Source organism: Polyodon spathula, chromosome 18 (assembly GCF_017654505.1).
Source record: "Polyodon spathula isolate WHYD16114869_AA chromosome 18, ASM1765450v1, whole genome shotgun sequence".
Classification (NCBI taxonomy): Eukaryota; Metazoa; Chordata; class Actinopteri; order Acipenseriformes; family Polyodontidae; genus Polyodon; species Polyodon spathula.
In genome coordinates this window covers 27,824,410-27,838,268 of record NC_054551.1, presented here as the reverse complement: position 1 = coordinate 27,838,268, position 13,859 = coordinate 27,824,410, and the positions used below count along the sequence as shown (strand labels likewise).

General features: G+C 36.0%; 1 protein-coding gene across 1 annotated transcript in view; it reads left to right on the top strand.

The window, feature by feature from the left end:
• LOC121330613 (pappalysin-2-like) overlaps positions 1-13,859 on the top strand; it is a 76,192-nt gene that overhangs the window by 40,918 nt on the left and 21,415 nt on the right. The window contains exons 18-21 of the mRNA XM_041277252.1: positions 146-314; positions 709-841; positions 1,178-1,287; positions 2,736-2,807. Of these exons, the coding sequence (XP_041133186.1) occupies positions 146-314; positions 709-841; positions 1,178-1,287; positions 2,736-2,807 (484 nt within the window). The remainder of the gene's footprint in view (positions 1-145; positions 315-708; positions 842-1,177; positions 1,288-2,735; positions 2,808-13,859) is intronic.

Here is a 13,859-nt window from a genome sequence, read left to right as displayed (position 1 = left end):
CAGCGAACAGGCTTCCTCATTCGTTTGTGTAATATTTAACTAAATGCTTCCAGTTTTACACAAGCCAGTTTTTGGAAGGTAAGTAGTAATGGTGTTTACATTGGCGTTTCTGAGCTCCTGATTGTGTTTTTCTTTGTGCTGTCAGGAGATTCTTGAAGATTGCGTGCCTGGAAGGAGGGCAGTGGGAGGAGGGGGGCTGCACCCCAGTTGTCTGTACTCCCCCTCCCCTGGTGTTTGAGGGCATGTATAGCTGCACCAGTGGTCTGGGATTTGACAGCCAGTGCACCCTCAACTGTCCTGACCCAAGCGAAAGGGTAAGACAAAGAATGAATGAGGTTATAACTACACTACGTTCCTGTTTTCTTTTAACTTCAGTAGCATGTTTGATATGTATTGGTAGCTCACTTTTCTACCGGATCTAAAGCATAGAGTGACATTTAAAGTGATATATTCGCATTGAATTTGCACATTTCCTTGAGCTGGGGAGAGATGACTTCAACTGTACAATGATGAACACAAGGTTGATCCTACCCCCAAGGTAAATAGCCAGTGCTTTGAAAGCACAGAAGTGTCTTTGCCTACTAAAGCAAAACTTTAGTAGACAAAGACACTTCTGTGCTTTCAACTGTATTTTAATTAAGCTGTGTTGTCAATTCACCTCGATGAAGTAACTAAACTTTTGTGTGTGTGTGTGGTTTTTTTTGACAGCACACAATTCGCTGCACTAAAGAAGGTGAATGGACTGAGGAGTTCAAACTGTGTAAAAAGCTGCAGGGAGTGTGCCCACCACCTCCTGAATTGAACCTTGTGGAGTACAGCTGTGAGCAGGGATACAGTGTGGGTAAGTGCAAAGCTTGCCTTCTTTAAGACAATCTTTATTATAGATCTGCAAACTTAAAACTAGAAAGGATAATAGTGTTTAGATAATAGACACAAAAACCAATATAAACATTGTTCTCCAAACAGTTCTCTCTCTGTATACAACAGATGAACTTCAAAAGCTGTAGTATACCCGATAATCTGATATACCCGTACAGGGTGACTTTAATGTTACTTTCTGAAACTGCTGCACAGCAAATGAGCAACAAGATCCAAGCAACACCAGCAAGGGTTATAGAGGACGCACTGTAGCTCATGTAATCTTTATTACATTAATATTAATGTTGTGACATTCTAGCTGCTGTATGTTACCCATTGTGTGTCATCTCCCTGAGTGACCCAGTGATACTTCCCAATAACATCACGGCTGACACAATGAGTCATTGGATGCAGCCAACACAGGTTGAGGTAAGAGGAAAATATACATTTGCATACATGTCTATTCTTTATAATTCCGCATCTCCTCACTTTACTACCTTCCCCTTACTTCCAATGACCCTGTTTCAATACTGTGAGAGGATGAAAAAATAGATAGACTATTGAGGGTCAAATTAGTTGTCATCAACTACTCAGAGCAGAACTCTGGAGACATATAAGATCTCAAATGATCCTCTAATGGGAGATAAACCGCCTAATAAAATCTATTGATACCCAGTCAATGGGAATCAAATGTAAATAGCTACTATTGGGTGACCTTTCAATGTGCTAGAAGGCTACGGCCTCTCAAATCGAATAGTTTGGAACTGAGTTTCATAACATTTGTCATATTTCTGGCCTCCTGTTGCCAAGGAAGGGATAACATTACTTCAAAGCTAGACAGTGTTTGCATCCAAAGCTCTTACCACCTCATGTTTTGAGGGCCCAGGGGAGAGTTCATTTACTGCCTCTGGGCATTCGTTGTTTGACGAACGGCTTATGTTGTAAATCAGCGTTTTAAAATGAAAACAAAAAACAGCACTTTAGATTAAGGACTATTGGAAACCCATTGGCCCCGTGTGGATTGTTTGATTACGAATGGCAGGGTTCCCAATCTGGAAGATATCACATTTGTTTAAACAGCTTTCTAAGGCTGCAGAATGCGGTCTGTGTGGTTATTGTTAAGTAATGAGCAGTGTGCCGTGCAGACTACATTGGTAGCGTGCCATTGTGTACTGTGGTACTGGAACTTGATACCTGCTTCATGAAAACCATCTACCTTCTCCCAAAGTTGCTGCAAAGTTTATGTTCAAACTACCACTCTCGTGATTTATACCTCACTAGAAAAGTTCAATATAATGATTATGCACAGTTGGGTGTGCATTATGCATTATTCCTTATATTATTAATAATTAAAAATGGCTACAAATGAACAGCATGTATAAATCAAATTTGTTACGATGCCACACTACCAAGAACAATCTTCACCAAACTAGTTCATTTTGAGGCTTAAATTTGACCCAAAGAAGCAGTGGGTGTATTACATTTCATTTCATTTTGCTCTGTTCCCAAAATTACCTATTTTTCAACAGCTGTATCTTTTTAGTATGTTTTGTTTACAAATAACCTATGTAACCCGAAGTGACTAAAGTACAATGTGAAACATTGTTAATTTGTGGACCTACCATTGGGCTTCCACAGATTTTCAACAACTTTCAACATCAGAAACGACCTCCTACTTTGAAGTTGACGGTTGACGGTACTGGCCAATAATGTCATCCTAATGTAAAATGGATGAAATACTTTACAAAAATGATATATAAAGTTATATATATATATATATATATATATATATATATATATATATATATATATATATATATATAATAGATAATATATTGACTATACTTTAGTTAATTCTCTTTCTTGATTGTGTTTAGAGTATTGTGTGCACAGGACTGATGAGATGGCACCCAGACCCAAGCCTCATTCACTGCATACAGTCCTGTGAGGTAAGTCAAAACTACATGTACTCTTTAAAGTATTTTAATGGTGGATACAGCACTTGATTCAAGTGTTGTGATCTCATTTGCAGCTGTAAAATGGGTACAGTTGTCCATTTGGGGATACAACTACAGAACCTAATTTTGCAGAAGGTTCTCATAAATTTGTCAAAGTAGTTCAATAGACACTTGCCAGAAGCTGAAGGAAGCATTTTCTCAGTTTTTAGTGTGTGTTCTAAGAAAACAATACTTCATTTTTTTTGACTGTAAGTGCTTCTCATTGTCTCTAGACTTATATTGAAACATTTGTCATTGAATTCAGAACGTTGCTTTTAGTATTTATAAAGACACTCAGGTGCAATAACAACTTGGCACAGAAACAAGTGAGATCCCTGTTTACCTTTAAATCATATTTATGTATCTTCCAAACTGACATTGATGTATATGCATTTATATATGCACTGATGTTATTATATATCTGGAATAAATAAACCTGTTCTTCTGTACTTTTCTATTTTGTTAGGCATTTAAAGAAATATTACTTTGCAATGAATGCAGTAGCTCTTTTTGTAGAACAAGATGGTTCTCATAAATTTGTAATTCAATAGATATACTTGCCACAGGATGAAAGTAATGTTTTTTTTTTCTCACAGTGGGGAGCTCATGGAGACACTAGATCCCTTGCCAATGAAACATCTGTATTTCTTAACTGGTATGACCTTAGTAGGTTCATCGCATTTCCAGCACCCATTTTAATAATAACATTTTCAGTGATTTATCATGCAAAATTGACAGAAATATGATAAAAAATGGTGGCTTTGGCATTTACAGTTGAAAATCTGCATAAGTTCTCTGTGCTGGAAGTGTGGGGGGTAACTGAACACGCCCACCAACCAGTCAATGAACCACAGATGCCCAATCCTCGGCCACGATTCCCTGTAAACAAAACACAGTTGCAGTGCGTCACTGGCCGATCATATAGCTTTTTCCTGTGGATCCGTGTGCATTCCAGAAACCAAAGCAGTATGTTGTCCCTGTTACAGGCCCTTTAAAAATATTTTGAATTATTTGTAGTTCATTTTTACCATTGTTACTCTGCAACAAAGAAACTTGGTGATGCAGGATGTTAGTTCTGGGCAACTACTGTATGGCAAAGGTTAAGGGGTTAAAGCTGATGTGACCTGTTACTATCGCTATCAGCTATATTATCCACATGTAAGGAGCCCCTATCTGTGTTTGATCATGCTTCATGGCACATTTATCCTCATGCATAATTCAACTTGTTCAGCGGTGAGGTCACTAAAACTAAAACCAGATGGACCCAAACATCAGTCATCAGACTCACCACAATAAGCTTGATCCATTTAATAAATGCGGTACTGCTTATTCTTACTGTACTGTTGATTACCAGAACATGACAGGCTCCTGGTGGAACTGTCGCTTTTCTCAAAAAATATACATTACATATCTTCCGTTGAAGATCTAGTGACATTGAAACCTTTAAAAACCACAACTTTAAAAATAAAATATTGTAAAATGAAGAATACCTTATCCAGAAGAAAAGTCCTAAAACAAGGCAACAGCAGTTAAGCCAAAATACAAAATGTGCTTTTTTGTGACTAAGCCCCCTGGTGACTGACAAGTGTCATCACTGAATGAACTGATTTAGTAACCGGTAGCTCTTTACTTACTGGTTAGTTCCTACGTCAGCAATATGTGTATAGTTATCCGCTTACTTTGTCCTGCGCTATGTGCTGAGCATCGTTCAAATTTAAGCAGCCATTGTTTCATTTTTTCTTTATATACTGCATGTATCTATCTATCTATCTCTCTAGTAATATGGACTTAAAAAACCTGTGATTTTTGACTGATTCAAAAAACAAATATGGACTGCAGACCTTGGCTCATAGTAGGAAACTAAAGGCCCCTTGGGAAGAACTATACCTCCAGGGGACAATCAGGGATTCAGGCATTATAGTCCCATGTTGGTAACTGTAGTTCTTTCCTCAGGGGCCATAGATTCCTACTATATGTCTCCTCTCCAGTCCGTATTTAATAGATGTTAATTTAACACTAGAAGTACCAGAATTTCAAACTACCTAGAAGCGCCAAACCGGTCATTTTAACCGATAGCTTTTTAAACAGCTGTAATGTGATAATGAAAGACAAACAATAATATATAACACAAAAGTTTTATTTATGAACATCAAAACAAGCATTTGCATAGCAGAAACACCATATTTAAATGAAAACAAAAACACACACACACACACACACACACACATACATATATATATATATATATATATATATATATATATATATATATATATATATATATATATATATACACAGCTCTGGAAAAAATTAAGAGACCACTGCAAAATTATCAGTTTCTCTGGTTTTACTATTTATAGGTATGTGTTTGGGTAAAATAAACATTTTTGTTTTATTCTATAAACTACTGACAACATTTCTCCCAAATTCCAAATAAAAATATTGTCATTTAGAGCATTTATTTGCAGAAAATGACAACAGGTCAAAATAACAAAAAAGATGCAGTGTTGCCAGACCTCGAATAATGCAAAGAAAATATGTTCAGATTCATTTTTAAACAACACAATACTAATGTTTTAACTTAGGAAGAGTTCAGAAATCAATATTTGGTGGAATAACCCTGATTTTCAAGTGCAGCTTTCATGCATCTTGGCATGCTGTCCACATTGATGTTGGGTGACTTTATGCCACTCATGGCGCAAAAATTCAAGCAGCTCGGCTTTTTTTGATGGCTTGTGACCATCTTCCTCTTGATCACATTCCAGAGGTTTTCAATAGGGTTCAGGTCTGGAGATTGGGCTGGCCATGACAGGGTCTTGATCTGGTGGTCCTCCATCCACACCTTGATTGACCTGGCTGTGTGGCATGGAGCATTGTCCTGCTGGAAAACCAATCCTCAGAGTTGGGGAACATTGTCAGAGCAGAAGGAAGCAAGTTTTCTTCCAGGACAACCTTGTACTTGGCTTGATTCATGTGCCCTTCACAAAGACAAATCTGCCCGATTCCAGCCTTGCTGAAGCACCCCCAGATGAGTCCAATTTTCAGCTTTGTCCAACACCTGGTCATCTAATGGTTAGATGGAGACCTGGAGAGGCCTTCAAGCCACAGTGTCTCGCACCCACTGTGAAATGTGGTGGAGGATTGGTGATGATCTGGGGGTGCTTCAGCAAGGCTGGAATCGGGCAGCTTTGGCATAAATCAAGATGTGGATGGAGGACCACCAGATCAAGACCCTGTCATGGCCAACCCAATCTCCAGACCTGAACCCCATTGAAAACCTCTGGAATGTGATCAAGAGGAAGATGGATGGTCACAAGCCATCAAACAAAGCCGAGCTGCTTGAATTTTTGCGCCATGAGTGGCATAAAGTCACCCAACATCAATGTGAAAGACTGGTGGAGAGCATGCCAAGATGCATGAAAGCTGTGCTTGAAAATCATGGTTATTCCACCAAATATTGATTTCTGAACTCTTCCTCAGTTAAAACATTAGTATTGTGTTGTTTAAAAATGAATCTGAACTTATTTTCTTTGCATTATTCGAGGTCTGACAACACTGCATCTTTTTTGTTATTTTGACCTGTTGTCATTTTCTGCAAATAAATGCTCTAAATGACAATATTTTTATTTGGAATTTAGGAGAAATATTGTCAGTAGTTTATAGAATAAAACAAAAATGTTCATTTTACCCAAACACATACCTATAAATAGTAAAACCATAACATCTCAAGCTCCTCACTCTACAGCCACACCGTCCTGAGCAAACTGGCTGCTTTCCTTAAATACCCTACACCTGGCTCTAATTTACAATGATAGCCAGGTGCAGGGGATAATTAACAATAAAACAATTAACACAAAATCAATTAAATCAAACAAAATGTACATTTTCAAATGGGTTTTTAGGCAGGGAGGAATTTAACCCTCCCCCTGCCACCTTACTATATATATATACAAAAGGCAGTATAAAACAAGAAAAACTTAAATAAAACATAAATAAACATTTCACTAGTAACTATTTTGTAACAGGTCTCTGTACATACAAAATTGTATAAACATTTTATTTGTTTGTAAAAATAACATCGAAGGGTCTCTTTTTTTGAAAATAGTATATAATGTACTACTTCAAAACATAAGTAACTATTATACAATAAACTATTTACATAACATATTTATTTAGCCTACATACCTGGCAGCTTTCTAACCTGTACAGTCCTCGCACAATACACACTTCTCCACTTTCCCCGAGCATTTACCCACACTGCCCTTCCACAACCACCGCAGACATCCAAAGTTTTGTTGTCGTTGCATTTTGCAACCTGGCACTGTTTCCTCTTGTGTGTGAGTACACAGCTACAGCACTGCCAGAGGGGGCATCAGTCTCTGCCCTTTTCTGATCCATATGTGCTTGCCAAAGCTCCATGGCTAAGTGCAAGATGAAGTCCCTCCTGTTGACGCTTTCCCCAGTACATTCCTTGTGCAAACATATGCACTGATGTCTAGTTCCAAAATGTTATAAAATAAAGCCACAGGCCACCGACGAGATCTGCCTTTGACTGAAAACTGTCATGCCATCTGGTCCAGCACATCCACACCGAACTTTGTGACATTGTAGTATTCCACTGTCTCAGAATGCAGACAGGTAGACATCACTTGATCATGGGACTGACTGTATTGAAAAAGACTATAGAGAAAAATTATAGGCTATATTTGATAAATAAATATGTACTGAAATAACCGGTTAAAATGACAATACGCTGTATGTAAACATGCTTATGATTATCAATTTCTTGCGAATGTGCAGCTCAAATGCAGTCAGTATATCTAATACATATATTTAGAAAAAGTCACAAACATTCTGGAACTCTGAGTAATTTCAATTTTAAAACCCAAAACGGTCTTCTAATTAGGTATATACACGCATACATGAACGTGAATACACACATTCTATATTTCGATAAAATTGTTCTTTTCATATATTTTTCAGACCTCTGACTATAAAAGCACAGAGTCTTTAAACTCCAGAGTAGAATGATGTATAAATATTATTACTGGATTAAGCCTGTCTGCAGAGTCACTAACCTGTATAGCTGAACTCTCCAGGTGCTTTATATTACTGAGGCAAACATGTCAGGTCGTCCCTATGGGATTTCCAGTAGCTTTTCCACATGGCCCCATGCTGCAGTGATTTACAGTCTGTGTGATACAAACTTAAAAAATAAATCATAAAGACTAGAGGCCAGAAAATCCCGTCATATTCAAACGGACCTGATTGGAGTGAAATCCAGGGGCAGTGCTGGAATCTGGTGAAGCCCAAACCACAGTTCTGGCAACATAGGGGGATGCTGTAAAGCATTGGTACAGATGGTGTATTTATTGTCATTGTATTCACCTCCAGTTAAGCCCTAGCATAATACAGCCAGTACTTTATATTATGTAGTCCTATTATCGATATGTGCGTAGCCTGGAGCATACACATGAATGTGGCAGCAGCTTTTTCCCCAGGATAATATAATGTTTATGAGACTTGGTTGAGCCGATGTGTCCTGTCAGAGCTTTTTACTAAATGCCCCCAATAAAAAAAACATTAACATTAACAAGGGTTGAACAGATCAGGTTGAACAGATCAGTAATCTACACTGTTTGTCAAAGAATGCTGGATATCTGCTATCCTGAATTGTATTCACAGTTTCCACCGACAATACATACAGACATCACATACTGTTGCATTCATTACATTTAACGGTAATGTACTTACAATATAGGTTAAAAGTGAAACTCTCAACATAAGCCAAAGATGAATTTACACATTTTTAACTTCTACTGAATATTGTGCTAGTCTGCATAACATATTAATTTACTGTGCGTCTTCAAAATTACTTACTTAAAGAAATATATCCTGGAAAATTAAAGCATATGGCTGCCCCAAAAGAGTGCCTTGTGCCTGCTGAATACTTACCAAACAAAATGGCAACACTTCATCCCAAACCTGACTGGTTTTAGAAGAATGGATACGTAACCAAACACTGTACTTTACACTACAGACAGATTAGATTTACTGTATATTGACAGTAGTAAAGCTGACATATATAAGATATGAATAAAGAATCTTTGAAGTGTTGTGGTAACATCATTTAATAAGTATTATATACACAATATAATATATACAAATACTAAACCACAAGTTAATTTGGTCCAACTTAGGAGAGTACCCTGATGTTTATGACATGATTTATAATAAACTTAACATATCACTGCAAAAGATGAAAAGATTGAAGAAATAGGTTGACTGAAATAGTGTAACTATCACTGCACTGTTCAGCTTTGACTGTGCCGCTGGCCTGAGTGTCTGTGTTATCTCATTTTATTTGACCCTGCAGTCTTGCTTTGGAAATAAGATGGAATTCCTGGAAAATCAAACAATAACACAATTCATATATATATATATATATATATATATATATATATATATATATAATATATATATATATATATATATAAGATATCTATATATATATATAACCGTATATGTGTAAAATCTCTACAATTTATATATCTAATAGATCATATACCATGATCTATAGATTAACCAGTATATGTGTAGATTTACCAGCTCATCGGTCAATGTATAAAATAACTAAGGAGATGGTAGTTAATGCTACAGCATTTGAGGTGAACTTGGAAATAAAGTAACATCAGGGAGCTTAATGGCAAAATAATAATAATAATAATAATAATAAATAATAATAAATAATAATAATAATAATAATGTTACATACCTTTAGAATTAATGGATTATTAATTTTTTTCTAATAACTTAAAAACTTTGAGGTTGAATTTATTAATCTTTCTAGAACTTCACTGACTTCCCTTCCTGACGTTTCTTCTTCTTCTTCTTCTTCTTCTTCTTCTTCTTCTTCTTCTTCTTCTTCTTCTTCTTCTTAATAATATAATAATAATAATAAATAATAATAATAATAATAATAATAATAATAATAAATAAGACATGTATTTAGCAGAGGCAGATGTATTCATGTATTTCTGGTTTTATTTCTTATGATTTTATAATCATTGTCATTCACTTTATGAAAAAAAAAAAAAAAAAAAAAAAAAAAAAAAAAAAAAACACTTTTCCGATTTTATTTTAAATTAGAATTTACCATAGGGCAAACATTGGATATGGTAATAATGCCATCTCTCAGCAAAACTGATGCCTCTATTAAGCGTGATTTAGTATTATTAAGTTGAACTCATTTAGAAAAAAAGCATAACCTAAGTGCACGCAGGATTTGCATTTCAGTAAGAATCGTACAGTGTGCTACGTCATTTTGCCAGCAAAACATTATTTTGTATTGTGAAGTGTTGCCAGACAGAGATCGTTTACTACCATCTACTTAGTTATTTTATGAATTGACCGCTGAGCTGGTAAATCTACATATTTACTGGTTATTTTATACATTGACCTATGAGCTGGTAAATCTACACATTTACCGGTTAATCTATAGGTTTACCGATGTTACACATAAACAGTAACATAGGCATATACCATACATTTAACTAGCTGCTCCCTAAGGATGTTTTTTAGTTTAAACAAAATATTTTCTGTCATAATATTTTCATTATAACCCCACCAATATGGTTTGCATTTAGGAATGAAAGAACAGGTGTTTCAATTTAATTTATTTATTTATTTAGTTTTTTCACACATTACCTAATTTTTTAACAGCAAACTTGATTATTGTTTATGGAATCCAAATTTACTTTCACCAAAATACTTCCCAACTCTGGCTTCAGCTCTTGCCTGGAAAAGCCAAAAGAAAAAAATTACACACCAAATGGATTAGGTTGAGGGAGGATGGCAAGGCTTAATTTAAGACTAAGGTACGATAAAAGACAGGTTTACGCAGTCTCCCTGTTAACTGTTTATATGGAAAAGGAAAATATTGATACTAAAATTAAATGGAAATCATCCAGAATTAACAACCTACTCTTCTGATCTCTATCTCTGCACTTTCCAATTTTACAGTGAACACGTAAGTAGTTTACTATTGTAAGTATGAGGTTAGTGAGCTATCTTTTTTTTGTTTTGTTTTGTTGCTAAGTTGTAGGTGAAATGCATTCAGAAGGACACTGACCAGGGAAATGATATATGTGAAAAATACATGACACACTTGCTTTTATGTGGATTTACTGGGACACGTTTTCAGGGATTGGGGTAGCCCACATATGCTCAAGTTTATGTCTGGTGATTAGCCAGGCCATAGCAGAGTTGAGATGCCCTGGCTGTCTGTCTACCTTGGCCAGTGGATGGTCACAGTGGTGACCTGCGAAGGACCTGAAACTGCCAATGGCCATCTGTCCAAAAAGGGCTATATTTTAATGGAAGATTTGGTCTATCCTCGACAGATCCTTGTAAAAGAATCCCAGTAACGCCACTTTCTGGGACTCCCTAACACAGATTCTGTGGCAGGAATGGGCTGCAATCCTGCAGACCAGGATTGCTGATCTCATCCACACAATATGCAAGCACATTACTGCCTGCATAAGACAATGAGCTGCACCACAGAGTATTAACTCCACTCATATTTTGCCAGTGCTGTGTTGGGTTCCAGAATACACAGGTGTTCTTTCAAACTTTGGTGTCTATACACATGTCTCTGAATATTTATGAGGAAGGCTTGGAATTGAACTCAGACAGTCAGGACATGATCACAGCAATTCATACTTTTTTTTTTATCCCCTCTGCTGCGAAACAATTTGTCAAACTTGGAGTGGGGTTGTGCTTAGCCTTATTTTGAGAATCCCAGTTGCATGTAAATTGGATAAAAAGGCCAATTCTTGAAAATAAACTCTGATAAAATAACGTGACATGACTACTATAGGACATTTCAGTTTTCAGCTCAGGTAGTCTATATAATATATATATATATATATATATATATATATATATATATATATATATATATATATATATATATATATATATATATATAAGACCTGTACAGCTGTACAGCCAAAGTTTACAGCTAGTCATTAGCAGTTAATACATCTCATTTTCATTGGTTACTTCTTTCAAAATTGACTGTGGTGTAGTCAACAGTATGATAATACATTCTTAACTTTTATAAAGAATAGTATAGTATAGAATAGTAAAGTATAAGCATATAAACAGCAGAATTAGGTAATATACTTACATCGTTATTATTAAAGGCACATTATTTTTTACCTGGGGAAACCTTCAAATAAAGTTTGCCTCCAATTAGGGGCTTTAATCGATTGAAGATTAATCGATTAATCATGCCTGTGGGTGTTGATCGATTAAAAAATCATTGATTGATTAATCTAGTCTACCCATCTGATGTAGCAAAAAGCAATATGTGAGAAGGAAGTCTGGAAAGGTGGCGGAGAGTACTTCAAAAGATAATGGCAAGCAGGTTATAGGGAGATATACCCAACATTTTGTCATCGCTCAGAAAAGTGTTTTCAGGGTTATTAGGGGCACCTGAATGGAAAATGCATTTTTCTGACTTCCTGCCATTTGTAAAAGCTCCACGGTAAATGGAAGACTCAGTGATTCTCCAGGATAATTGACTCTATCAACTATCCAGGCAGGGATCACGTTTAATGTGACCAACCCCTGACCATAGAGCTTGTGTTGTTTCAGACCTATTGTAGCTCAGCGTTTCTATCGCCCAGCCCTCCTTCATTTGAAAGTGTAGCAGCGGCAGGTTTTAAAATAAAATAAAATAAAAATCTAGATTTAGATACAGCTTCCGTTTATAATAGGGTGGGGGTGTGTGAACAGGCTGGCTGTAGATGTGATGTCAGGCCAGAAAGAATAACACAAGCAGGCAGTACTGGGGTTAAAACGAAGATGCAGTGACTGTGCTCTGTGTTTTTATGAAACAAATAGGTTTAAACAAAACAGAACATAGCACTTGACGCCAAATAAAATAGACGAACAAAACGACAAAACAGTAAACAAACAGTGGACGAACAGACAAACAGTGAGTTAAATTAATTATTTAGTTTTACTTCTCTTTTTGTTTTCTCCTTCTCCCCACCCATTCTCCACTCACCAAACACAACCCTGCGTGAGTGATAACATAATGTATTTATGCAGCTGTACCGAGACGCGATTGCTAATCAATCATTGAATTGGAGTCACGGTACAACTGCACGTGAATTAATTTCCAGTGCTCACATATTACATTTTACCTGCACGTGAAGTGCTGTGCGATCCTCGTGCCAAAATACAAATATACATTTTAAACACTTGTAACCCATATTTACATCCTATGTATTTTATACATAAACACCAACATTAACACACTAATAAACACAAAGGGGCTGGACACTGCGCCACAGGGGGGTATCTTTTAGTTTAATTATGTGATTTGCTGTGTGCAGAATGTAGAAAACGAGCAAACGAAGGTACAACATTTTATTAAACTAATCTTTAATAAAGTTATAATAAAAAAAAAATGAACTGGACAAACATTACAACTACTATTCGTAATTGCATTCGTATTATTTAAAGACTAGTAACAGGTATACTGTAATAACAATACTGTAATAATAGTAGTAAAATCATTAATTTACAGGCTTTTGCTGTGAACAATTAAATGGGCTTTTAAATCCTCCATGTCCTTATTTTCTCATTTAAACGTGGAATGAAGAATGAGAAGAAAACTAGAGAGCAGCATTTTTAAGTGTTTTTTTGTATTGGTGTTAATACAATTACGAATAGTGATATATATATATAATTTTATTGTTTACTAGAAGGAGGTACAGCAAAAAGATATCTCTGAAGGGGGGCACAGCAAAAAAAGGTTTGGGAACCACTGACTCAGAAGGAAGGAAAAATGACAACTTGCAAGGTTTGCTCTTCAGGGGTTTCCTTTCACGGCAGTACTACAGGTTTATGTTATCATCTGAGTTACAAGAAAGTTTATTTTTCTTTTAAACAATTCTATTAGTTGAAATCTGTACCATGCATTTACAGCTA